The 26006-nt window shown below is 57.5% G+C and overlaps 2 protein-coding genes and 1 long non-coding RNA gene across 20 annotated transcripts in view; 2 read left to right on the top strand and 1 right to left on the bottom strand.

The window, feature by feature from the left end:
• Window positions 1-9303, top strand: part of BCAR1 (BCAR1 scaffold protein, Cas family member) — a 46199-nt gene extending 36896 nt beyond the window's left edge. For 14 of the 18 annotated variants that reach the window (XM_028841205.2, XM_015126628.3, XM_077984706.1 and 11 more), the window contains 5 exons: window positions 1212-1373; window positions 1550-1666; window positions 2429-3526; window positions 4434-4523; window positions 8308-9303. In XM_028841205.2, the coding sequence (XP_028697038.2) occupies window positions 1212-1373; window positions 1550-1666; window positions 2429-3526; window positions 4434-4523; window positions 8308-8820 (1980 nt within the window). In that variant the 3' untranslated portion in view covers window positions 8821-9303. Of the gene's footprint in view, window positions 1-1211; window positions 1374-1549; window positions 1667-2428; window positions 4408-4433; window positions 5171-5991; window positions 6937-7059; window positions 7261-8307 lie in introns of those variants that run through there. The other 4 variants (XR_013411228.1, XR_013411230.1, XR_013411231.1 and 1 more) reach the window with 4 other exon arrangements.
• On the bottom strand, window positions 7816-18019 carry LOC713851 (chymotrypsinogen B2). Its single transcript, XM_077984727.1, has 8 exons — window positions 17962-18019; window positions 16133-16283; window positions 15148-15251; window positions 14970-15049; window positions 14800-14878; window positions 14388-14568; window positions 13839-13969; window positions 7816-13325 (listed from the first exon to the last, which is right to left on the bottom strand). The coding sequence occupies exons 2-8, from the start codon at window positions 16182-16184 to the stop codon at window positions 13164-13166; spliced, it is 789 nt and encodes a 262-aa protein (XP_077840853.1). The 5' UTR covers window positions 16185-16283; window positions 17962-18019; the 3' UTR covers window positions 7816-13163.
• On the top strand, window positions 14761-20611 carry LOC144337746 (uncharacterized). Its single transcript, XR_013411240.1, has 2 exons — window positions 14761-14896; window positions 20387-20611. It is a non-coding gene; the product is annotated as an uncharacterized LOC144337746 (long non-coding RNA).
• The last annotated feature ends 5395 nt before the right edge of the window (window positions 20612-26006 follow it).

Below are 26006 nucleotides of genomic sequence, written 5' to 3'. Positions count from 1 at the left end.
TGCTGGGCGCCTCTGCCGCCCCCATGCCCTGCACCCCCTCACAGCACCCTCAGTGAGCAGGGCTGGCTGCCTGCCTGCATTGGGAGGGCCTCTCGGGGTTCAGGGGCACTGGGCCCGAGGGAGAGGCTGCTTTGGCGCTGCTGCCCTGGGGGATGTGCAGGGAGGCCCTGAGTCAACCCTGTCCCAGACATCCCCTTTGATGAGGGAACAAAAGGTCTTTCAGTGGAGAGAGCTGAACAGGGAGCCTGGTGGTGGAGGCGTGTGGGTGCAGTGTGCCAGGGGCTGGAGAATCCCACCAGGGAGGCCTTGTCCTCCCCAAGGCAGGGAGGCTTTTGGGGAATGAGGCTGCCTGGCATGGCCCCTACCCCCTTCAGGCCATTACTAGTGAGGGGCAGCGTGGTCCTGGGCAGGTGCTTGCGCTGCCTGCCTTGGCCGCCCCGGGCTCTGGACCAGGGTAAGAGAGCCTGGGGAGGGAGGGCTGGCCCTGGACCTGCCTCCCCCACTAAGCCTCATCCTTTCAGGTTGCTGGGGATCTAACCTGCTGCAGGCAGCTCCCCCGGGGCAGGCGCGGCAAGGCAGGGCAGCCTTGGTTCCAGCTGCTGTGGCCCCCAGCACACGCTCAACTTGCCCCTCTGCTCCTGTCCTCCAGAGTCTCCCCATGCTGTGCTGTGGGGCAGGGGGTGCTAGGCTCTGTCTGGTCCTGGGCTGGACGCAGTCCCCTGCTGGGCCAATCCTTCTGAGGAGGCTACAGCTCGGTGGTGTGGGCAGCAGGCTCCAAGGCCTCCGACGTGACCTCTCGTCCCGCGGGGCTGGGCGCCCCAGTCACGGGGGGTTCCTTGCCTGTGGGTAGTGCCCTCCAGAGCCAGGGCCCCAGCCCCTTACCCCACCGGTGTCCCCCACCGTCATCAGCTCACACCCATACTCATCTGTGGAGCCTTCCGGGTCAGCAGGCTGTAGAGATGGTGGTGTCCTGGCCCAGGACCAGGCAGCTCTGAATAAAACCCGGGGTTCTTGCTGTACCCAGCACTACGTTCCGCTGGAGGAAGGTCAGAGGGTGCAGAGTGGGTGAGAACTGGCGTCCTTGGGGAGCCCCGTCCCTTCCACCTGGTGTGCCCTGCCCACCTCCCAAAAGGACGTGGCTCCCAGGTGTGAGTGGAGCCTCCCTGAGGGCCGCTTCGAGGGCAGCAGTGAAGTCAGCTCTCTGCCCCCAGGTGGTGGTGCCCACCCGCGTGGGGCAGGGCTACGTGTATGAGGCCGCCCAGCCGGAGCAGGACGAGTACGACATCCCGCGACACCTGCTGGCCCCGGGGTCACAGGACATCTATGATGTGCCCCCGGTTCGGGGGCTGCTTCCCAGCCAGTATGGCCAGGAGGTAGGTGTGGGGTGCGCAGCAGCGGGAGGGCAGGGCGGCGAGTCTGTGCCTCTGCTTGACCCTGGGCAGGGAGCTGCATCTTCTCAGCCCTGGCCAGGCCTGGGGGCAGCGCCGCGGGGTTTCTGCCTTTCCCGTTCCCCCTGGCGCCATTAACCCTCCACTGTTTCTGCCCCCAGGTGTATGACACGCCCCCCATGGCTGTCAAGGGTCCCAATGGCCGAGACCCGTTGCTGGAGGTGTATGACGTGCCCCCCAGCGTGGAGAAGGGCCTGCCACTGTCCAGCCACCACGCGGTGAGCACATGCCAGGGCCAGGCTGAGACTGTGGGGTGTCTGGGTGTGTGCACTGGGGTGCTGACCAGTGTCTTCAGGGCTCGGGGTGGTGGGCAGGCAGAGACTGGCTCCAGACCCGGGTTCTGCTCCTCACTGGATCATTGATAGAAGAGGAAACCGAGCTCTCTTCTGAGCCTCAGCTGCTTCGTCTGCAGAGCCGCCTGTGGGAAGGCCTTCCCCATGAGCTCCTGAGAGGGTATCTGCAAGGTGACCACAGGGTATGTCCTGTCACCTGAGATACTTCCAAGAGTGAAGGGGGGACTAGTAATTATGTGGGAGCATCAGGGACAAACCAGGACTGTCCGGAGCAAACCAGAATTTGATCCCCTGATAATACCCGCAGAGCTCAGTCACACACGTGCTGCAGAGTGGAAAGTTCACACGTGGTGGTGGTACTGGGTGGTACAGTGGTGGTGGTGGTGATGAAATCATGATATGATGGTGGTGGCAGTGGCAGTATGAGAGCTAACCTTTCAGTGAGTCTGAAGTGACACAATTATGTGAATTAACACGTGTCATTCCTTGAGAGGAAGTTCTCCCACCTTCAGGTTCTAGAGCCGGCTCGTCCCAGAGCTGTCATGGATGGGAATCGTGAAGGATGTGTGTGCCGGGGCTGCGTGTGTGCCTGTGTGTGTGTACATGTGTGTGGCTGGGTGCTGCCCCCAGCCCCTGGGGTGGGCAGATGGACGGATGGACAGCCTTGACTGCCGCTTGTTCCCCCAGGTCTATGACGTTCCTCCATCGGTGAGCAAGGATGTGCCTGATGGCCCGCTGCTCCGTGAGGAGACCTACGATGTGCCCCCCGCCTTCGCTAAGGCCAAGCCCTTTGACCCGGCCCGCACCCCACTGGTCCTGGCTGTGCCCCCTCCAGACTCCCCGCCGGCCGAGGACGTGTATGACGTGCCGCCCCCGGCTCCTGACCTCTACGACGTGCCCCCTGGCTTGCGGCGGCCTGGCCCAGGCACCCTGTATGATGTGCCCCGTGAACGGGTGCTTCCTCCTGAGTTGGCTGATGGTGGCACGGTTGACAACGGTGTGTATGCGGTGCCTCCCCCAGCTGAACGTGAAGCCCCGGCGGATGGCAAGCGCCTTTCGGCCTCCAGCACCAGCAGCACACGTAGCAGCCAGTCCGCATCCTCCTTGGAGGTGGCGGGGCCGGGCCGGGAACCCCTGGAGCTGGAAGTTGCCGTGGAGGCCCTGGCACGGCTGCAGCAGGGTGTGAGCACCACCGTTGCCCACCTTCTGGACCTGGCAGGCAGCGCTGGTGGGACTGGGAGCTGGCGTAACCCCTCTGAGCCGCAGGAGCCGCTGGTGCAGGACCTGCAGGCTGCTGTGGCTGCCGTCCAGAGTGCCGTCCACGAGCTGTTGGAGTTTTCCCGCAGCGCCGTGGGCAATGCTGCCCACACATCTGACCGCACCCTGCATGCCAAGCTTAGCCGGCAACTACAGAAGATGGAGGACGTGCACCAGACGCTGGTGGCACACGGTCAGGCTTTTGACGCTGGCCGGGGAGGCCCTGGAGCCACCCCTGAGGACCTGGACCGGCTGGTGGCCTGCTCGAGGGCTGTGCCCGAGGACGCCAAGCAGCTGGCCTCCTTCCTGCACGGCAATGCCTCACTGCTCTTCAGACGGACCAAGGCCCCCGCTCCGGGGCCCGAGGGGGGTGGCACCCTGCACCCCAACCCCACTGACAAGACCAGCAGCATCCAGTCACGGCCCCTGCCCTCACCCCCTAAGTTCACCTCCCAGGACTCGCCGGATGGGCAGTACGAGAACAGCGAGGGGGGCTGGATGGAGGACTATGACTACGTCCACCTGCAGGTGGGTGCCGCCTGCCCAGCCCCGGCTCCTCTTTTGCCGCACGGGGCTCCCGTGCTTAGGGGGAGATTTGTTCCCAGCTGGGCCTGGTCCCTGGCAAGGCCCTGTACCCTCCTCTCACTCTGACCTTCCTCACCCCACATTGGCCCCATGTGCTAGCATGGCCGTGTCATCGAGTCCTTCATTGAGTCCCTCGGGCTGGTGTGTCCGGTGACCAGCAGCAGTGACTGTTGTGTTGGGAGACAGATCTGCAGAAATGTGCATGCAGAGAAAGATCCTCTGAGGGTGGGGGAGCAGCAGGAGGTGGCAGGAGGTGGCTGGGACTGCTCCTCCCAGGCCAGGCCCTGGAGCAGAGGCCTGGGTGCCAGCCGGGTGGGAGTCCCGGTGAGGAACATTCCAGGCTGAGCTGGGCCAGAGAGGCATCCAGGGGCAGGGAACAGGTGGCCAGGCCTTTAGGCCAACAGGGAGAGATTGGGTTTGATTCCTGGTGTGGGAGCCTAGGCAGGCAGGGTGGAGCTTGTGGCCTTTCTGCAGGTGGCCCACCCTATGCCCAGTCTCTTCCTGGACTGGCAGGCGGTGAAAGGGGCAGCCAGGGCTGCTTCCTAGGAAGCCACCTTATCTGTCCCTGCATGTGCCAGCCTGTGTATGTGTATGTGGGGCTGTGTCCCCACATGGGCCAGCCTGAAGGGGGGTGTGTGTGTGTCCCCATGTGTCAGCCTGGGGGATGTGTGTCTCTGTCTGCCCCTGCATGTGCCAGCCTGTTTGGTGTGTCTGTGTGCGCGTGTGTGCATGCGTGCGTGCACAGCACCACCTGGTGGCCACTCAGCTCACTGCGCCCCCACAGGGCTGGCCTGCTCTTCTGGCTCAGAAGAGAACTGGCCTCAGTGCAGCCCCTGTCTCTCCCCTCCAGGGGAAGGAGGAGTTTGAAAAGACCCAGAAGGAGCTGCTGGAAAAGGGCAGCATCACGCGGCAGGGCAAGAGCCAGCTGGAGCTGCAGCAGGTGAGGCCCTGGAGCAGAGCAAGGCCCTGCCTTGCCCGCTGACCCCTTGAGCCCTCAGCTCTTGCCCCACAGGGCCGACCCCGGGTCCCCAGCTTCTCCCTACACATTGTCTGGTAGTTCTCAGAGCTGGGCCCAGCCCGCCACCCCCCTGCCTCCTGAGCATCTTCATCTTTTCATTTGGTTTATTTTAAAGTTGTCAAGAGTAATTGTTGGAGACATTTAGGGAGTTAGAGAGAGGGGTGAGAGCAGAAAATAGACCCCTCACAGCTGCCATAGGCTCGGCTCGGGGCTGGCTCTGCCTTGCTCCTTCCTCCAAGCTGCTCGCTGCGTGTCCGGGATGGTGTCCTGTGGGCATTCGACTCTTCTGTCCCAGCAGCTGCCATGGCATTAAGCATTCTTTGTGGATTCCTTCAAAGACCACATAGCATGTATTGAATGTTTGTATTGTACCCACACTTCCTTAGTATTATTTTATTTTTTTTTTGAGACAGAGTCTTGTTCTGTCACACAGGCTAGAGTACAGTGGTGCAATCTCGACTCACTGCAGCTTCAGCCTTCTGGGCTCAAGTGATTCTCCTGCCTCAGCCTCCCCAGTAGTTGGGATTACAGGGGCCTGCCACCATACCTGGCTGAATTTTGTATTTTTTGTAGAGACAAGGTTTCACCATGTTGCCCAGGCTGGTCTCAAACTCCTGGGCTCAAATGATCCACCTGCCTTGGCCTCCCAAAATGCTAGGATTACAGTGTGAGCCACCACATCTGGCCCCTTATTATAAATACACTGCTATGTTTATATGCTGACATATTAATAGACTTTTCTTCATATTTTGAATCATTTCCTGAGGGTAGGAAAGAGGTATGTAAAAAAATATTAAGAGAGCTTTATTCCAATTATGAAGATAATTTTAAAAGTGAAAATACAGGATAGTACAAAGTGAACATAAAAATATCACCCGTCAGAGCTCCCTCGCCCACCTTCTGGGCGTCAAGGAAGTGGCAGAGGCGGGGGCCTGAGACCCACGACGCACAGCGGCGAGGCTGCAGCTGTCTCATGAGAGCTCGATGAGGATCAGTGAAGAGTGGAAGATGCCCGGGGAGGACCCGGCACATAGAGACATTCAGGAGAGGCTAGACATTGACATCTCAGAACTGTGGCCAGGTGGGAGGGGTGAGGGCTGAGAAATTACCTGTCGGATACAGTGTACCCATGTAACAAAACCATACCTGTACCCCCTGTTAAATCTATTACAACACCCAAGAAAAGAATAAATGTCACACCTGTAATCTTAACACTTTGGGAGGCTGAGGCAGGAGGATCACTTGAGGCCAAGGGTTTGAGACCAGCCGGGCCACATAGTGAGACCCAAGACTCTATATATTAATAAAAATTAATGGCTCACAACTGTAATTCCAGCACTTTGGGAGGCCAAGGCAGGCAGATCACTTGAGGTCAGGAGTTTGGGACCAGCCTGGCCAACATGGTAGAACCCCATCTCTACTAAAAATACAAAAATTAGCTGGGCGTGGTGGCATGCACCTGTAGTCCCAACTGCTTGTGAAGCTGAGGTGATAGAATCATTTGAACCCAGGAGGTGGAGCTTGCAGTGAGCCAAGATCGCGCCACTGCACTCCAGCCTGGGCGATGGGTGAGACTTTGTCTCAAAATAAATAAATAATAATTGTTTTAAAAACCTGAATGCCGAGGCGGGCGTATCACCTGAGGTGAGGAGTTCGAGACCAGCCGGACCAACATGGGGACACCCCATCTCTACTAAAAATACAAAAAAATTAACCAGGCATAGTGGCACATGCCTGTAATCCCAGCTACTTGGGAGGCTGAGGCAGAAGAATCGCTTCAACCCAGGAGGCAGAGGTTGCGGTGAGCCGAGATTACACCACTGCACTCTAGCCTGGGCAACAAGAGCGAAACTCCATCTCAAAAAAAAAAAAAAACCTCCTGAAATATGAACAATATATGTGTCTATATCTCCGTCTGTAGAGAGAGAACTCTGGGATCGCTGTGTTTTCAGAAGTGGCCATGTGCTGTATCCTCCCTCTGTGTGCCTCCAGCACTGCACCAGTTCCCTGCTGTTGGACACTTAGGCTGTTCCCAGAGTTTTACTTTTGACAACAATGCTGTGACGAATACAAGTCTTTGCACTTATCTAATCAGTCACTTAGATAACTTGGTAGAAGCTGGATTAAAGGGCAAGAATATATGTGAAAAACTCTAAAGATGTAGAATTCCAAAGCCAAGGACATAAAGTCCATGTTAAATGCAAGCCCATGGAGACTTACTCATGAGAACATCTATTGCCCCATTTTTGTATCGGTGAAGAATCTGAAATCTCTACCCGCAAAGTGTCTAATAGGAGAGTATTGGTTCAATAAAGTATGGACATTTGTGCAGTAGGATATTATATAACTATTAAGAGTTGTCAAAGAATAAAAAGGGCTGGGCGCAGTGGCTCACACCTGTAATGCCAGCACTTTGGGAGGCAGAGGCGGGAGGATCATCTGTGGTCAGGAGTTTGAGACCAGCGTGGCCAACATGGTGAAACCCCGTCTTTACCAAAAATACAAAAATTAGCTGGAGGTGGTGGCGCAGGCCTGTAATCCCAGCTGAGGCAGGAGAATGGCTTGAAACCAGGAGGCAGAGGTTGCAGTGAGCTGAGATCGTGCCACTTCACTTCAGCCTGGGTGACAGAGCAAGACTCCCTCTTTATAAAAATAAAAATAGTTTTGAAAAAAAAAGAACAACAAAGACCCACAGAGCTTGTTGCCTGTGCTCTGTAGGGCTCACTGCAGCCTCGACTTCCCAGACTCAGTGATTCACCTGCCTCAGCCTCCCAAAGTACTGAGATCACAGGCATGAGCCACCTCACCCTGCCTCACCAGAGCGTTGCAAAGAAAAAAAGCCGAGTATGTATCTCACTGGCTAAGAGAACGGAGAGATGAAGGATTTCACCAAATAGCTGCCTAAGGGGGACAGTGCCAGGTTCTGAGTGTTAGGAGGGGGAGGTTTACTATTGGTTTTGCTCATTGTGGCTTGGAGCTTTGCGCCTAGGGTGGGACAGAGCTTACCTGTCCTGAGTCTGGGTGTGGCTGGTAATTTCCGGGGCCAGAGCAGTGTAGTGAGGACACGTCGTCCCCTTCAGCTGACTCCCAGGCACAGGAGTGGAAATGTTAACTTTCCTGTGTGGTTCTGGAAGGTGATGGTAGCAGAGGTTCTATTTAGGGGCGTTGGATTACAGGTGATGTCTTCCTTTTTTCTGTTAGATATATTTGAATCTTTTTATAATGTGTATGTTACTTTTGAACTAAGGAGAAAATTTTTTTAACTTTTTGTTTTGAAATATTTATAGATTCACAGGAAGTTGCAAAGATAGGGTCGAGGGATCCCCAGTGCCCTTCAGCCAGTTTCCCCAGTGCCACATCTCAAGTCACGTGGGACAGTACCCAAGCCAGGACGGTGACCGCCCCCCCCCCCCCCTCCGACCCCAGGCTGCCACTTTTCTGTTGTCCATCTTGTCATTTCAAAAATGTTCAGGGCACGGAGTCTGATCTTCTGAGATTGGTGGAAAGGTAACTGAACAACCTCCAGAAGGCTTGCCATGGTTCCTGGTCCCGTCCCCGGGAGAGGAGACTGCCGGTTTCCCCACAGTCCCGTGCACTCTGAGTAGCAGCCCTTTTAGAGAAGCCCAGCCCAGGGTGCCCAGGTCTTGGCCTGTGGTTCTGACTCGCCCGAGAGCCTAACCCTGCTCCTGCTTCCCTCCCGCCCCAGCTGAAGCAATTTGAACGACTGGAACAGGAGGTGTCGCGGCCCATAGACCACGACTTGGCCAACTGGACACCAGCCCAACCCTTGGCCCCGGGGCGGACAGGCGGCCTGGGGCCCTCGGACCGGCAGCTGCTGCTCTTCTACCTGGAGCAGTGTGAGGCCAACCTGACCACACTGACCAATGCCGTGGACGCCTTCTTCACCGCCGTGGCCACCAACCAGCCACCCAAGATCTTTGTGGCGCACAGCAAATTCGTCATCCTTAGCGCCCACAAGCTGGTGTTCATTGGGGACACACTGTCACGGCAGGCCAAGGCTGCTGACGTGCGCAGCCAGGTGACCCACTACAGCAACCTGCTGTGCGACCTCCTGCGTGGCATCGTGGCCACCACCAAGGCCGCCGCCTTGCAGTACCCATCACCTGCTGCTGCCCAGGACATGGTAGAGAGGGTCAAGGAGCTGGGCCACAGCACCCAGCAGTTCCGCCGCGTCCTAGGCCAGCTGGCAGCCGCCTGAGGGCCGTGACCCCAGGAGGGAGGCAGGGGAGGGGCATGGTGGTCCCAGCTCCCTGGCTCCCATCTCAAGAGTCGCTGCGCCACAGGCTTAGAGACAGGACCCCAGCTCTGCCTCAGGCCTGGTACCCTTGATGCCCAGGAATCTGTATATATTTATGACTGGGCAGGGTGTGGGGCCGTGCCTCCCCAGGAGCCGAAGCCCAGGGGTCAGCCAGTGGCCTTCCCCAGCGTGCACCATGGGCCCAGGGCGGGTCACCAGGCAGGGTCTGGAGTGTGAGGACCCCGCAGCCTCCAGGACCTCATGCTGCCCCGAGGTCTGAGCCTGGCCCCGCGAGGGTGCCGTGTCCCCTGACAGGGCCAGTGCAGTTTGGTGTGTCCTCCGCCTTACCAGGAGAAGACCCTGAAGAACTAGAACTATTTTTCATTACTGGTTTTCCAATCATTTGACTAATAGTCTCCATTTAAATAAAGTTTTTAAAATGAAGAGCAGCTGCCTGAGGGTGCCAGATGAGAGCACCCCGGGGCAGGTGACGGTTCCAGGGAAGGCACCCAGGGGCAAGTGCCATGCATGGCATCTCCCAGGAGGGCAGAGGAGTGGGTCTCTCCAGAAAAAAACTAAGGGACACTGAGGCTGGGTGTCTCCCGCAGGTGGGGTGGGGCCCTGGGAGCCAGGGCGGAGCCTGGGCCCAGGAGTTGGGGTCGGTTTCGGAGCTACAAGGTCTGGGGCCCAGAAGGCACAGCCTGGGCGTGGCCCCCTCGAGCCCTAGGGATCTGCCACAGCAGCGAGCACCTGCCCATGCCCACAACTGGCATCTGGAGCGAGGGCAGATCAGGGCAGGAGCAGCTGCAGGAGGGGACGGGTTCCTGTGAGCCGAGGGCACCGTCAGGGGCTGCATCTAGAACTCTGCTGAAAAGAATCTCATCCCAGCCTGTGGAACTCCCGAAGCACACGCGGAATTACACGTGGATCTGGCCTCCAAGTTGGGAGGGAGGGGCCTGGAGAAGACCTTTGCCCTGGGCAAGTGTGTGCCCCCCGTGGCTCCCCCACCCAGCAGCCCGCAGCCTAGATGGAAGCTCCAGGGTGCCTGGAGCCCCTGGTGCTCCTCCCAGCCCTGACCATTCTGCATGTCAACATGCGCCTTGGGTTCCCCATCTGTATGAAGAAGGGGGTAGTACTGGGTGATCCTCAAGCCCTCCTGTTCTTACCTCTACAGAGGGGTCCTCGTGACAGCATCTGTCCCCTCAACGCAGCCACATCATGCTCAGCCCTCCCTCCTTGGCGAGGACAGAAGTCAAGGTGTCTGCAGTCGCTCTCAGTGGCTTTGCGTTTTACACAGACGTGGGGTAGGGAGGGTCTCAGCTTCCCAGGCATGAGCTTCATGATGTGGCTTCCACGTCCGGTGAGAACGGGAGGTGCTGGTGCTGCTCCAGGACACGATGCCCTCCAGGGTCCAGGGTCCATCCTGGCAGGCAAGGGCTGCCGGAGTTGCCCTGCAGGAAGGACAGGATGTGTCGCCAGGCCTGAACTGGGTGCCGGGGCCTGGGAGACCTTGACCTGGCGGAGTCCAGGGAGGGATGCAGAGAAATGGCAAGCGTGGGTGCAGGGGCTGTGCCAGGGTCCTGAGGCCTGGGTTCACGTGGCAGCCCCAGCTCTGCCATGCACATTCCCGGAGGGAGCTGGGGCAAGTGGCTTTCATTCCTGCCGGGGCGCCATTTGTCCCGTGAGCTGACCTTCCAGCTCAGAGGGCTGGGGAGAGGAGGGGGTCCCCAGGCACCCTCACCTGCCTGGTCCAGGAAGCTGTGAGCCTGAGGCCTGGCCCTTGTGAGGCCTGGGAAGGAGGCAGAGAGGAGTGGGGAGCCCAGACCTCCATCAGAGGAGTGGAGAGTCCTGGAGTACATTGAGAAAGGAACAGGAATGGGACTGGACAGGTGAGTCTGTGGAGACGCCAGGCAGGTGGAGTCTATGGAGACTGAAGGAGAACAGCCCGTGGCACGTGATTTTTAATGATTGTCTTTCCACTTTTTTCTACAATGAACAAAATTTTATCATTGAAGACACCTGTCAGGATGCTTTCAGACGCTTTAACACTTGGGAAGGAAAAGACAGCTGGGAGAGGTAGGTGCCCATGGGCCCTGGCAGCCAAGGGTGCAAGGTGAGGCCCAGGCCAGCTGGGAAAGGGCCCCTGTATCCTCTCACCTCCTCTCCCAGAGGCTGATTTGTCCCATGGTGGCGTCACGAGCCACCTCTGCCTGCCTGTGTGGCCTTGCATTAGCCATCCTTAGCACCTGGAAGGCCTCCGGGTGAGAGCCAAGGTCAGACGCCCCGGCCACCACACGGTGGCTCTTCTGGAGAGTGAGGGTGGCAGACGGCGCTTGGGCTCATGGGGGTGAGCCCCGCTTGGCCACTGAGTCTCATGGTGATCTCGGCATCCCTTTCTCACTTAGGGCCTCAGTTTCCCCACCTGCACAGTGAGGGCGCAGGACCTCCCAGGTTTCCCCAAGCTGTGATCCGGGTGGCCTGAGGATGTGCAAAGGTGGAGGTGGGGTGCACGGCCCGGGGTGGGCGTCTCCTGCAGGCTCTGCCTGTGGCCGGGGAATGGGGGTGCTGTTTCCCCAGCCTGCAGTTCATTTCCGACCCTTTTCCTGCTGGTTGCAGGGTGTAGTTGGGGTTGGGAAGAGGGGGTGAGTGTCATTCCCTGACACCTGGTGGGCCCCAACTCCTCAAGCTCAAGCCTCACCTGACCCCTAGTGGGCAGCGGTGACCACCCAGCCCCCACAGAAGTGGAAGCCAGGTTTGCACTGGGAGGATAGGACTGGCAACTCCCACAAGGGCAGGAGGGACCTGAGGGGCGAGGGCTGTGTAATCCTAGCACTTTGAGAGGCTGAGGCAGGAGGATCACTTGAGGCCAAGAGTTCAAGACCAGTCAGGCCATATAGTGAGACCCAAGTCTCTATGTATAAATAAAAATTGTTTAAACTTCCCCCACCTCTAGTTTGGCCACCACCCAGGGTCCCCCCCACTGCATGGGCAGGACCCCACTCTGATCTGCAGGGACACCTGCCAGGCCCAGGAGCTGGGGATGGCATCCTCCCCATGGACATCCTGGATAGGATGCTGAGTCAGGGTGGATGGTGGGGACCCTGCAGCCTGGGGTTGGGGCAGGGCAGCCGGCAGTTGATGGTGTCCTTAGGTGCCACTGCAGTGCCCACAGCCCCCTCCCCTGATCGCTGTGCACCCAAGGGAGTGTCCGTCCCTCTCCAAGCCCAGGGTGCTGTGACGTGGTGGCTGGATCTCCCTGGGGCCCTGTGCTCTCGTGGGCTCTGAGTCAGTGACTGGGGTGGATTGGGGTGCGGGGCCTGGGGACACACAAACCCAGGAGGCCGCCCGGGTGCAGAGGGTACAGGGGCTGGGGGTGGGGGGTGGGCAAGAGGTGTGGATGCAGGAAACAGTCGGGAGGCAGAATCTGCAGGGTGTGGGGGCCAAGGAAGGGAGGAAACATGCCCCAAGCATGGCTGAGGGAGCAGGGGTAGTGGCCAGAGGGGTAGGAGCCAGCTGGCAGAGTGTGAGGAGGAAGGGGAGGAGGATCTGGCCATGGAGGATGTGGTGCCCCCGTGTAACATGGCACAGTGCAGTTTTTTGCTTCTGGGCATTTGGGGCTGGGGATGGGCGTGTTTGACCTGGGGCTCCCAGCCTGCCTGAGCCTCGAACTTTCAAGAATCACTGCAGAGAGAGGGAAGCCCAGCGATCCAGAGAAAGGCCATGGGGTGTCAGAGGGTCCCCATCCTGTCCCCTGAGCCCACCAATCACGGCCCACCTCGCCACCACTCCCCTCATCAGCAGTCCTTGTGTTGATAACGCTCCTGGCTCCAGCATGTCTGGCAGCGCTAGGAGTGGCCCTGGGAAGATTCCTTGGAACCGCAGGTGTGTGCGGCCAGAGTGAGTTCGTCCCCCTTACTGCCCATGCCCTGTTGCAGGGCCCTGAGCAAGGGAGCAAGGGTGGGTGGCAAGAACCCTGCCGCCCGGGGGCAGGTGCTGAGGATGGGGGCCAAGGTCCTCCCAGTCCCCACCAGCCACATCCCCCGTCCGTCTCTGCGCCCCTTTTTATCTGCCTGTGTGTTTCTGGCCACTCTTCGGGAAGCAGGAGCCTGAGTGGTGGGAAAGGCGACTAGGGAAGGGTCCTCCCAGAGGCCGCCCGTGCCTGGCCCAGCCCAGCCCAGTGGGGGCCCAAGTTCTGGAGTGGAGTGAGGCTTTGGAGGCCCCAAACAGGAGACGGACAGCACCGACGTGTGCTCCACGGGTTTACTGAAGTTCTGTGGGGAGCAAGGTCGGAGGGAGCCACGGCCTCAGTTGGCAGCCAGGATCTCCTGCACCCGGGGTATGAGCTTGGTAACATGGGTGTACACGCCAGGGCTGGAGGTGGAGCAGGTGCCACTGCCCCAGGACACAATGCCCATGAGGGTCCAGGCTCTGTCCTTCTGGCAGACCAGGGGGCCGCCGGAGTCACCCTTTGGGAGAGGGAGAAGGGGACTTGGATCTGGCAGCCCAGACAGACTGGTCCCAGGGGCCACTGGATATAGTTCCCAGAGTCCAGGCCAGGAGCCCACACACAGCAGCGACTCAGCATGTGCTGTTGCAGGGGTCATGAAAGATCCAGCAGCTGCTTGTGTGGCTCATGCCCCTGGAAACCTGAGCCACCCCGGAATGGGGCCCTTTATTGGAAGCTTAGTAAAGCTGGTTTGACCAATAGAAGGAAGAGCCTGGTGGGGCTTGCCAAGGGGTCCTTGTGAGGGAGGGAGGGCTGCTGGAGCCCACTGGACTGCTGGGATCCACTGCCCAGGTTGTGCACTGCACAACTCCAAGGGCCATTGGCTCTGACATTGGCCATGGAATTTTGCAGCAAGGTGACTCTGACATCAGGAAGGAGTAGGGTTAGTAGATGAGGGCAGAGAGGGGTGGGGAACCCGGGCCTCCCCTGCACCCCGCTCACCTGGCCAGGGCCTGGGCGGGGCCAGCCTCACCTTGCAGGAGGAGACACCGCTGGCTCCAGCGCAGATCATCTCGGTGATCTTGCTGCCCCAGAACTTCCTGCATTGGGCATTGGACAGGAGGGGCAGGGCCGCCTGCTGCAGCTTGTCAGGGATCTTGTTGGCTGCAGGACAGGAGGAAGGTCAGGGCTCACCCAGCCCACTTAGGAGGGAGAGACCCGAGGCCGACACGCCTGCCCTCCCCTGCACCATCACCACGATGTTGGGTACGGCCCCTGGAGCCTCGGAAGCGCCTGTGGGACAAAGGGGGCCTCGGTCCTGCCCGGGTGGGAGCCCCGCACTGTGACTCCAGGCAGGTCAGCCAGGGCAGGGCTCACCCGGCCAGGTGCGCTCAGAAGCCCCCTGTGGAGGCTTCTCATGATCTGACCTGGATTTTATTTGCACTGGGGGGATTTTAAATTCAGAGGATTATCAATAAAGAACGGAAAGTTAGGAGGGTGTTGGAATTTAGAGCCAAACAGTCACGGGGGGACTCCACAGCCAGGCAGCCCCGACCCCAGAGGCAGCCCCGCGGCCCCTCACCGTTGTACTTGGTCTTGCCCCAGCCTGTGGTGACGCACACTGTGCCCGTGGGGAAGTCATCGTCGGCGCTGGGCAGGCACACGGCGGACACCGTCTGGGAGAAGACGGCGGGTGTGGCCAGCTTCAGCAGGGTGATGTCATTGCGCACGGTGAAAATGCTGAAGCTGGGGTTCTTGAAGACCTGGGGGTGGGGGCCAGAGTGCCAGGGTGAGGCCCTGGGAGGAGGCAGGACCTGCAGGCTTCGAGGACACAGACTCCTTCCCTGGTGCCCATTAAGGAGCAGTCCATCCCCAGGGCCGGAATGGGAACCACGAGGCTGGGCCGGCCCCCCTGGGCACCTGTCCCTGAAGCAGCCGAGGGATCTCCCCCCGTGCCCGCTGCCCCTGCCCTCTGCTGCACGGGGCCTGGGCACCTTGGCGATCTTCAGGACCTGGATGTTCTCCTCATCAGAGCCCTGGTCAAACTCCCCGGCCATGACCACATTGGAGGTCCTGGGCAGAGCGTTGTGGGTGAGAGAACATGCCCTGCTCCCCTCCCACCCAGCTGGGCTGGAAGCAGAGCCCGAGGCTGCCCGGTCCTCACCTGACCCCGCAGTGGGCGGCGGTGACCACCCAGTCCTCGCTGATGAGGGAACCTCCGCAGAAGTGGAAGCCGGTTTTGTCCTGGCAGGAAGATGGGGAGGGTCAGCAACTCCCACCTGGCGGCACCCCCAGCCTGGCCCCCACCCAGGGTGCCCACTGCCTTGCAGAAGCCCCCTCACCTGCAGGGACACCTGCCAGGGCCAGGAGCTAGGGACGGCGTCCTCCCCATTGACGATCCTGGTCAGGCCGCTGAGCACGGGGGGGATGGCGGGGACCCCACAGCCTGGGGGCAGGAGTGGGCGGAGGGGTGGGTACCACTCACCCAGGTCTCAGTGCTCCAGCGTCCTCTCACTCCCAACTCTTTTCCAGTCTCTGGGACCTAGGCTGGCTCCCACATCCCCTCCTCTGAGAAGTTGGCCCTGGCTCTCCTCTCGCCAGTGCTGGAATCTCCAGGTACAAGTGAGTCCAAGGCACTGGACTGTGGGCTGCTGAGGAATGGGGTGTTGACCCCTCCTCAGTTCAGAGAAGCCACACAGGTGGAGCGTGCAGTCCCGACACTCAGGCTGGGAGGCCAGACTCTGTGGATTTGACCCTGGCTCCCTCCCTGCCCAGCTAAGCCGCTCAGTGTCCCCATCAGCAAAGTGGGGATCACACCGTTTCTGACCTCTCAGGTTTGGAAGAGTGAGCAGGCAGAGCGCCAGCTCTGCTCCTGGCACCCGGGAAGTGCTCCGTAAGCAGGAGTTTAAAGGGATGAGGCTCGCCTGAAAGGTTTGGACTGAACGGTGCCAAGCCCTAGCCGCCCACATGCTCACCACCCAAGCCTGTACTGGGGCCACTGACTGTTGGGGGGTTTCCTGAAGGCCTCAGGGCGGCTCCCCAGACACCTACCTCCTCCCCTGGGAGCCTCAGGTCGGCTGGGGGTGAGGAAGGGGAGCGAGACTCCCCAGCTCCTGAGCTCCGAGGTGGCAGCTGAGCCTGGGAGGGAAGCTGTGACCTGGTGCAGGTCTTGCAGTGCCCACGGCAGAGATGGAGCCGGTGACTCGCCCAGGCCCACACTGTGGTGCACAACTAAACTGGGAACTGGGCCCCTGCTGCCCCTTGCTGGCCTCGGGGCTGGGAGTGAGGGGAGACAACCCTTCAGCCTCCGCGGGGCCCGGCCCTCACCGAAGGCGGTGCCCAGGAGGGCCCAGCAGGAGAGGATCCAGAGGAAAGCCATGGTGCCGCTGGCGGGGGGGTGGGACGCCTGTCTGTGGGTCCCTGTTGTAGCCCTGTGTGCCGGCTGTTATCTGGAGACGTTGGGGCAATAATCCCTTCCCTGGAAGTGGGCAGGATGTGTCAGCGCAGGGCTGGCCAGGGAGCCTGGGATGACAGCAGCTGTGGCCTCAGCTGAGCTGGGCTAACCCAGGTGGCCTTTTACCATGGCCTTTCTCCTTCAGGCCCAGGCTTGGGCAGGGGCTTCCAGGGACTGAGTCCAGCAGCCCCGGGTTTGAGCCCCAGCTGAGTCTCTTGTGCTCTGCAAATAATTCACTTGATCTTTTCATGGTTTGAAAACCCCTGGGCAGGCCGGGGGTGGTGGCTCACGCCTGTAATCCCAGCACTTTGGGAGGCCAAGACGGGCAGATCACGAGGTCAAGAGATCAAGACCATCCTGGCCAACACGGTGAAACCCCGTCTCTACTAAAAATACAAAAAATTAGCTGGGCGTGGTGGTGGTTACCTGTAGTCCCAGTTACTTGGGAGGCTGAGGCAGGAGAATGGCGTGAACCTGGGAGGTGGAGGTTGCAGTGAGCCGAGATTGCACCACTGCACTCCAGCCTGGTGACAGAGTGAGACTCTGTCTCAAAAAAAAAAAAAAAAGGGCCGGGCGCGGTGGCTCAAGCCTGTAATCCCAGCACTTTGGGAGGCCGAGACGGGCGGATCACGAGGTCAGGAGATCGAGACCATCCTGGCTAACCCAGTGAAACCCCGTCTCTACTAAAAAATAGAAAAAACTAGCTGGGCGAGGTGGCGGGCGCCTGTAGTCCCAGCTACTCGGGAGGCTGAGGCAGGAGAATGGCGTGAACCCGGGAGGCGGAGCTTGCAGTGAGCTGAGATCCGGCCACTGCACTCCAGCCTGGGCGACAGAGCGAGACTCCGTCTCAAAAAAAAAAAAAAAAAAAAGGAAAAAGAAAACCCCTGGGCAATGTGACCAAGTAGAGGAGAGACTGGGGGAGCAGGCCTGTGCCCCATGGTGTAGCCAGAGGCTGGGATGCAGGTGCTCCCCGGGTCCCAGGGGATGGCTAAGGAGGTTCAGTGAAGGCCCAGTTGACATCTGTGTTGGACACTTGGGCTGTGTTCAGGGGAGGGGTAGCTGCCCGCTGTCCTCATGCTGGGCCACCCCTGCACACAGGTGCCAGCACACCTGGGCCCTGGAGCCAAGCATGTGGCATCAGAGGGCAAGACTGGGCCTAGGGCCTGATGAGAACTGATGGAGGCTGAACCTCAAGGCGGAGCATGGGCAGGGACACCTGGTTCCTGGAGTGGGTGGCAGCATGGGTGGTGGAGCCCTTTCTCAGCAACTGGGAAACGGGGGAGGGAGAAATTTTGGATTGAGGCTGCCAGGTGGAGGGCAAGTTCCCCAAAATGCACAGGGAAAGGGTGCCTCGTGGCTGTTTTTAATTCCACCGCATTGATGACTGCAGCATGTGTGTTTACAGCACGGGCTTTGGGGTCAGGCAACTGTGGAGCCGTGGGCAAATGACTTGCCGTCTCTGATCCTGTATGTAATTGAGGACGTTTAGAGTATGGGTCCCATGACAAAAGGAAGAGCCTTCTTGAGCGCAAGGACCAGGCCAAGCACACAATCCATGCTGGCGGGGCCCCTACATTCCTCTTTCTTGAGTGAATCGCCTGTCCAGGCCCTTTGCTCATTCTAGAAGATTGTCTGGGGACAGAGGGTTGGGCAGGCACCAGCCAGGATGGGGCGTGGCCTGGTCTGGATGAGACGCACCCACCTCTGCACGCACGTGGGCTTCTCCTGCCAGCCAGCGCCCACCAGGCCCGCGGGAACAGCTGAACAAAACAAACAAATTCCTGCCTGTAGCAGCTGACTAGGGGAGGAGGCTGGAGAGTTTAGGGAAAAGAGTCAAGTTTTAACATAAGTAAAATATACACACCAGCGGCTAAGGAGTTATTATTATTACTGATACTGAGGGAGGGCCTCACTCTGAGGGCGACATTTAAGCAAACAGCCTAGGAGTTGGTGGGAGCAGCCCGGAGCATCCTTGGAGGATAGGAAACGAACCTGGGGTCGCAGGACCCAAAGAGGCCTGCGTCCTAAGGGCAGCGAAGGGCTTAGAAGTCAAGGGGGCAGGTCCAGGAGGGCCCTAGAGAAGATGGTACTAGAGCCTCGGGGGCAGCCCCTAGCTATAAGCTGGCTGGGGCAGAGGGGGGAAAGGGCGTGGCGGCCACGAGCAGTCAGCCCTCACCTGGCCTGAGTGACCCGTGGTCCCAGCTATGTGGCCTTGGGAGCTGACAGCTGGCCAGGACCCTGCCTGCCATGTCCCCACCCCGCACTGGGAGCTGACGGCTGGCCAGGACCCTGCCTGCCATGTCCCCACCCTGCACTGGGAGCTGACGGCTGGCCAGGACCCTGTCTGCCATTTCCCCACCCCGCACAGGGTACAGAGGCTCGTGGGGACTGTGCAACTGCAGCTGGGGTGGGGGACAGGCACGCACAGGTGTCCCCACTCCACTGCTCCTGGGGATGGGACCCCCCAACCCACACTGCCCTCCAGCCCCCACATGGGATCTGGACCCGAACGGCGAGGAAGGAGCCCAGGGACACTCAGGACAGATGAGTCAGGACACACGCGACCTGGGGCCCAGGTGGGTGGGGGAGGTAGAGCTGTGGCCTTGGCCAGAGTGGGAGCAGGAGGGATGAGCTGGGGGACCCCACGTGCTGCAGCCTCCTGGCTGCCTCTTCCTTGAAATGCCCCCACTTAAAATGCATATAAAGCCAGGTGCAGTAGCTCATGCCCATAATCCCAGCACTTTGGGAGGCCGAGGCAGGAGGATCACTTGAGCCCAGGAGTTCCAGACCAGCCTGGGCAACATGGTGAGATCCCCATCTGTACAAAAAATAAATCAGTCAGGTGTGATGGCACATGCATGGAGTCCCAGCTCCAGGCTGGGACTTGGGAAACTGAGGTAGGAGGATCACTTGAGCCTAGGAGGTGGAGGCTGCAGTGAGCAGTGATCATGCCACTGGACTCCAGCCTGGGCGACAGAGTGAGAGCCTGTCTCAAGAAAAAAAAAAAAAAGCAAGTGGATATAGGTTGATGACTTGTGAGGATCCAGGCACCCCTGTAACCACCACCTGCACCAAGGCAGGGACCATCTCCTTCACAGCCCCTTGGCAGTCAACCCCCCATCTCCAGAAGCAACCACTGTTCTGATTTCCTTCCCCGGAAGGAAGGTTTTGGTTTTGGTTGAGGGAGGCTCGCTCTGATGCCCAGACTGTAATGCAGTGGCATGATCACGGCTCACTGCAGCCTCAACCTCCTCAGCTCAAGCAATCCTCCCACCTCAGCCTCCCAAAGTGCCGGGATTACAGGTGTGAGTCTTCGCACCAGGGGATGTTGTTGTTATTGTTAAATTTAAAAAACTGTTAGCAGCCAGGTGCAGTGGCTCATGACTGTAATCCTGGCACTTTGGGAGGCCGAGAGGATCCCTTGAGCTCAGCAGTTCAAGACCAGCCTGGGCAACATAGTGAGACCCTGTCTCTAACAACAACAACAAAAAAAGCCAGGCATGGTAGCTGGCACCTGTAATCCCAGGTACTGGGAAGGCTGAGGTAGGAGGATGGCTTGACCCTGGGAGGTGGAGGTTGCAGTGAGCTGAGATCAGGCCATTGCACTCCAGCCTGGGCGACAGAGCCAGACCTTGTCTCAAAACAAAAACAAAAACAAAAAAACCTGTAAATTGTGGTAATACACATAACAAAATTGACCATCGCACCCATTTTTTGTTTCTTTGCTTGTTTGTTTTTGAAACAGAGTCTCACTCTGTCGCTCAGGCTGGAGTGCAGTGACGCGATCTCGGCTCACTGCAAGCTCTGCCTTCTGGGTTCACGCCATTCTCCTGCCTCAGCCTCCTTGTAGCTGGCACTACAGGCGCCCGCCACCGCGCCCGGCTAATTTTTTGTATTTTTTAGTAGAAATGGGGTTTCACTGTGTTAGCCAGGATGGTCTCGATCTCCTGACCTTGTGATCCGCCCGCCTCGGCCTCTCAAAGTGCTGGGATTACAGGCGTGAACCACCGCGCCCGGCCCGCACCCATTTTTAAGTGTACCATTCAGTGCTAAGTACATCCACAGCGCTGTGCGGCCACTCGTCTCGCGGAACTGAAACTGAATCCTGCCCATCTATTCGTTTTCAGGTTCTGGAGTTTCCTGTGAACAGAACCCAGGTGTTTCTGGAAGTCCAGCTGCTTTCGCTCAGCATCTTGTCTTTGGAGTTCACCCACGCTGTTGCAGAGAGCAGCAGCCTCTTCCTTTTTATTGCTGGAATGCACTACAGGTTGTCTATCTGTTCTGTAGTTTTGATCTATTACGAATAAAGCTGCTATAATAACTAAAACATATATTAAAACATCCACGGGCAAGTCTTTATGCGGATGTGTGTTCATTTATCTTGGGCAAACACCTAGGAGTAGGCGGGGCACAGTGGCTCACGCCTGTAATCCCAGCACTTTGGGAGGCTGAGGCAGGCAGATCACTCGGGGTCAGGAGTTCAAGACCAGCCTGGCCAACATGGTGAAACCCTGTCTTTAGTAAAAATACAAATAGTAGCCGGGCATGGTGACGTGCGTGGGAAGCTGAGGTGGGAGAATTGCTTGAACCCGGGAGGCAGAGGTTGTGGTGAGCCGAGCCAGCCACACAGCACTTCAGCCTGGGTGACAGAATGAGACTCTGTCTCAAACAAAAAAACACCTAGGAATAGAATAGCAGGGTTGTAGGCTGGGGCCTGTGTTTATGGAAACGGTCAAACTGTTTTCTCAGTGGCCATCCACTTTTCCTTCAGAGCAAAGCAGGATCTGAGTCCCGCAGCCCCCTCTGAGAGGTACCTTCCTAGAATTCCCTTGCCCCCTTCCGAAAGGCAGAGGACTTGGGGACTGGTACACAATGGGGTTGGGGATGAGACTCTTCTCTTTTTTTTTTGAGACAGGGTCTCACTCTGTCACCCAGGCTGGAGTAGAGTGGCACAATCACAGCTCAGCACAAGCTTGACCTCCCAGGTCCAGCCTCCCAGGTAGCTGGGACTACAGGTGTGTGCCACCACGCCTGGCTAATTTTTGTATTTTTTGTAGAGACAGGATCTCTCTATGTTGCCCCGGCTGGTCTCAAACTCCTGGGCTCAAGCAATCAGCCTGCCTCGGCTGCCCAAAGTGCTAGGATTACAGGTGTGAGCTACTGACTGTGCCTGGCCGGGCCCCTTCTCACAGCACCAATGGACGTGTCTAAAATTACCAAGTGGAGCGATTTAATTCAGTGGTTCTTTGCCTAAACCCTTTCCACTGGGATTTGTCCCTGTCCAAGTGAGGCTGGGGGGATGTTTTCTTAGTGAAAGCGCCGTGTGCTCCTTCAGCCAACGAGATCCCGTGCAGCTTGCTTAGAAAACAATTGTCCCAGCCGGGCACGGTGGCTCAAGCCTGTAATCCCAGCACTTTGGGAGGCTGAGACGGGCGGATCACGAGGTCAGGAGATCGAGACCATCCTGGCTAACACGGTGAAACCCCATCTCTACTAAAAAATACAAAAAACTAGCCAGGCGAGGTGGCGGGCGCCTGTGGTCCCAGCTACTCCGGAGGCTGAGGCAGGAGAACGGCGTAAACCCGGGAGGCGGAGCTTGCAGTGAGCTGAGATCCGGCCACTGCACTCCAGCCTGGGCGACAGAGCCAGACTCAGTCTCAAAAAAAAAAAAAAAAAAAAAAGAAAAAAAGAAAACAATTGTCCCCTTGCTCCGTGTTGATGCCTGGCTAGCAACAGTGGGGAGATGGGCTGGGGAGGCGTTTCCTGACCCAGGAGGGCAGCGTATGTGGGGACCGGCTGTCCAGCTCAGCCCTCGTGGAGATCAGTGACGCCGGCCCAAATGAGAACCAGCGAGGGCTGTTTATTCAGAGCTTGCCCCAGCAAGGGAATCGGCCACTGTCGCTTGCATTGACCAAGACGCCAAGGCTGGCAGGGGAGAGGGAAAGCTTCGTGGATGGAAGAGGAAGGTTTGCTGTGTCCTGGCCGGTGGCTGTTGGTGTGGGGAAGGGGGAGACAGGCTCCTGTGTGGTCTGCGTGTTTGTCCTACTGACATTTGTATTGAAATGTTGTTTGTTTCTTTTTTTTTTTTTTTTTTTTTTAGAGTCAGGGTCTTGCTTTGTTGGTCTAGGCCAGAGTGCGGTGGTGCGATCACAGCTTACTATAGCCTTGACCTCTTAGGCTCAAGCAATTCTCCCATCTCAGTGTCCCGAGTAGCTGGGACCACAGGTGCACGCCACCACCCTGGCTAATTACTTTTGCAGAGATGAGGTTTCACCATGTTGCCCAGGTTCATCTTGAACTCCTGGGCTCAAGGGATCTGCCTGCCTTGACCTCCCGAAGCACTGGAATTACAGGTTCGAGTCACTGCACCTGGCCGCATTGTTTGTATCAACAGTGGGACCTGTCAGAGGTGATTAGCGCGTGGGGGCTCTGCTTCCCAGGTGGGATTAATGCCATTAATAAAAGGTGAGGGACGCGCGTCTCGTCCTTCTTTGCCCTTCCACCTTCCATCAGGTGAAGACATGGAGTTCAAGGCATCAGCCTGGGGCCGGAATTGCCAATCCTGCTTCTTGCCTTTGAATTTGTAGCCTTCAGAACTGTGAGAAAATACGTTTCTGTCCACAATAAATGACCCAGTCTGAGGTATTCTGTCTGGCAGCACTCAGGGCCTCAGGTGCAGGCGAGCTCCAAGTGGGCATTTTCTGTGGTTGTCAGGGCGTGTGTGGCTTTTCAGGGCTGGCCGGTGGGGCTCCTGCTGTTTGGCGCCCTGGGCAGGTGTGGGCAGTGTTCTCTTTGTTTTAGGTGGTCTGGCCCCTGTTCGCATGTGTATTCGGTCTCTCCCCTTCCATGCAGAGTTTTGTGTCCTGGACGCGGGTACCGGGAGCTCCAAAGAGCTGGGGCCATTTCTCAGTTGGCGGCAGGATCTGCTCTTGGAGGTGGTGGGGAATGCTGGGGTGGGTTCTACGGAGAATTGGTGTTCTCTTGTGGCCACCACCCTGGTTGTCACTGAGAGCTCTGATGCAGAGACAGATCGGCTCCCTCAGTCGCAGTAAGGGGATGCCCGTGTGGGCGAGGGAGTCTTGGGGAGATTTGGGTTTGTGGTTCATTATCCTTGTTCTCTCTGCCCAGAAGCCCCTACCCTGTCTCGGGGTGCCCACGCCTGCTGCGTAGCTCCTCAGGTTAGGGAGCACAGTGGGGTCGCCCATCGTGGATTTAACAATTTTTTTTTTTTTTTGAGACAGGGTCTCTGTCGCCCAGGGTGCAGTGCAGTGCCGCGATCTTGCTGCAACCTCCACCTCCCGGGTTCAAGCGATTCTCCTACCTCAGCCTCCTGAGTAGCTGGAATTACAGGCATGTGCACCACACCCAGCTAATTTTTGTGCTTTTCGTAGCAATGGGGTTTTGCCATGTTGGCCAGGCTGGTCTTGAACTTCTGACCTCAGGTGATCTGCCTGGCCTCCCAAAGTGCTGGGACTATAGTTGTGAGCCACCGCACCTGTCCTAACAGGTCTTGCACCTCCAGCCCTGATAGGCCCCTGGCTTGTCCTCAGCCACGTCTGTCCTGTGGCCCCTGGAGATGTGTGTGGGCTTCTCCAGCGCTGCCTCCAAGGCCTTCTGATTGTCAGCCACGCTCTAGGCTGAATATTCCCTTCCTTCAGCTTCTCCTTTTCCCTGAATTTGCTCTCCACAGCCATTGGAAGAAGACTTCTGACTCCACAATACTTAACAGCTTTACCGAGCTGTCATGTGTAATTCACGTAACATACAATTCACCCATGTAAAGTGTGCAATTTGATGGATTTTGGCTTATTCCATTGATTTTATTTAATTATGGTAAAATATATGTAACATAACATTTGCTGTTTTAACATTTTCTTTTTTTTTTTTTTTTTTTTTTTTTTGATGGAGTTTCGCTGTTGTCACCCAGGCTGGAGTGCAATGGCGGGATCTCAGTTCACAGCAATCTCCACCTCCCGGGTTCAAGCGATTCTCCTGCCTCAGCCTCCCGAAGAGCTGGGAGGACAGGTGCACACCACTACACCCTGGCTGATTTTTGTATTTTTAGTAGAGATGGGGTTTTTCCATGTTGGTCAGGCTGGTCTCGAACTCCCTACCTCAGGTGATCTCCCCACGTTGGCCTCCCAAAGTGCTGGGATTACAGGTGTAAGCCACCATGCCCAGCCCATTTTAACCATTTTTAAGTGTACAATTAGTGGCGCTAATTACATTATACAATAGTAATTACATGCACAATTTGTGCAGGCATCACCACTATTTACAAAATTCTATACCCCGTGAACAATAACTCTGCATTCCTCTCTCCCCTCGGTGCCTATGGGCCTCTAACCTAGTTTTTGTCTTTTTGAATTTGCCTATTAAGAAAGTTTCATGGCCGGGCGCAGTGGCTCATGCCGGTAATCCCAGCACTTTGGGAGGCCGAGACGGGCGGATCATGAGGTCAGGAGATCGAGACCATCCTGGCTAACATGGTGAAACCCCGTCTCTACTAAAAAATACAAAAAACTAGCCGGGCGCGGTGGCGGGCGCCTGTAGTCCCAGCTACTTGGGAGGCTGAGGCAGGAGAATGGCGTGAACCCGGGAGGCGGAGCTTGTAGTGAGCTGAGATCCGGCCACCGCACTCCAGCCTGGGTGACAGAGCGAGACTCCATCTCAAAAAAAAAAAAAAAAAAAAAGAAAGTTTCATGGCCGGGTGCAGTGGCTCATGCCGGTAATCCCAGCACTTTGGGAGGCTGAGGCGGGCAGATCATGAGGTCAAGAGATTGAGACCATCCTGGCTAACACAGTGAAACCCCGTCTCTACTAAAAATACAAAAAATTAGCCAGGCGTGGTGGGGGGCGCCTGTAGTCCCAGCAACTCGGGAGGCTGAGGCAGGAGAATGGCATGAACCTGGGAGGCAGAGCTTGCAATGAGCCGAGATGGTGCCACTGCCATCCAGCCTGGGTGACAGAGTGAGACTCCATCTTAAAAAAAAAAAAAAAAGTTTCATATATTGGGTATGGTGGCACATGCCTGTAATCCCAGTTACTCAGGAGGCTGAGGCAGGAGAATCGCTTGAATCTGGGATGCGGAGGTTGCAGTTGAGCCGAGATCACTCCACTGCACTCCAGCCTGGGCGACAGAGTGAGACTCTGTTTCAAAAATAAAGTAAATAAAGATAAGACACTCCAAGTCAGCCAGGCGTGGTGGCTCACAAAAAAGTTTTTTTTTTTTTAAAGTTTCATATAAATGGAATGATGCAATACTTATCTTTGTATTGCTTATTTCACGTAGCAGACATCATTTAAGATTCGGCTGGGTGTGGTGGCTCACTCCTGTAATCCCACCTTTTGGGAGGCCAAGGCGGGTGGACCACAAAGTCAAGAGATTTTGAGACCATCCTGAGCAACACAGTGAAACTGGGTCTCTACTAAAAATACAAAATTAGGTGGGTGTGGTGGCACATCCCCTTAATCCCAGCTACTCGGGAGGCTGAGGCAGGAGAATTGCTTGAACCTGGGAGCAGGAGGTTGCAGTGAGCCAAGATCACGCCACTGCACTCCAGCCTGGGCAACAAGAGCAAAACTCCATCTCAAAAAAAAAAAAAAATTCTGTGTTTTGGCATTTGGCATGTATCAGTACCTGATTCATTTTGTGTTGTGTTTGTGTTTGAGACAGGGTCTCACTCTGTTGCCCAGGCTGGAATGTGGTGGCACAAACACAGCTCACTTCAGCCTCGACCACCTGGG

The sequence above is a fragment of the Macaca mulatta genome, chromosome 20, assembly GCF_049350105.2.
Source record: "Macaca mulatta isolate MMU2019108-1 chromosome 20, T2T-MMU8v2.0, whole genome shotgun sequence".
Classification (NCBI taxonomy): Eukaryota; Metazoa; Chordata; class Mammalia; order Primates; family Cercopithecidae; genus Macaca; species Macaca mulatta.
The sequence above is the reverse complement of the archived record's forward strand: the minus strand, read 5'-3'. Positions and strand labels throughout refer to the sequence as shown.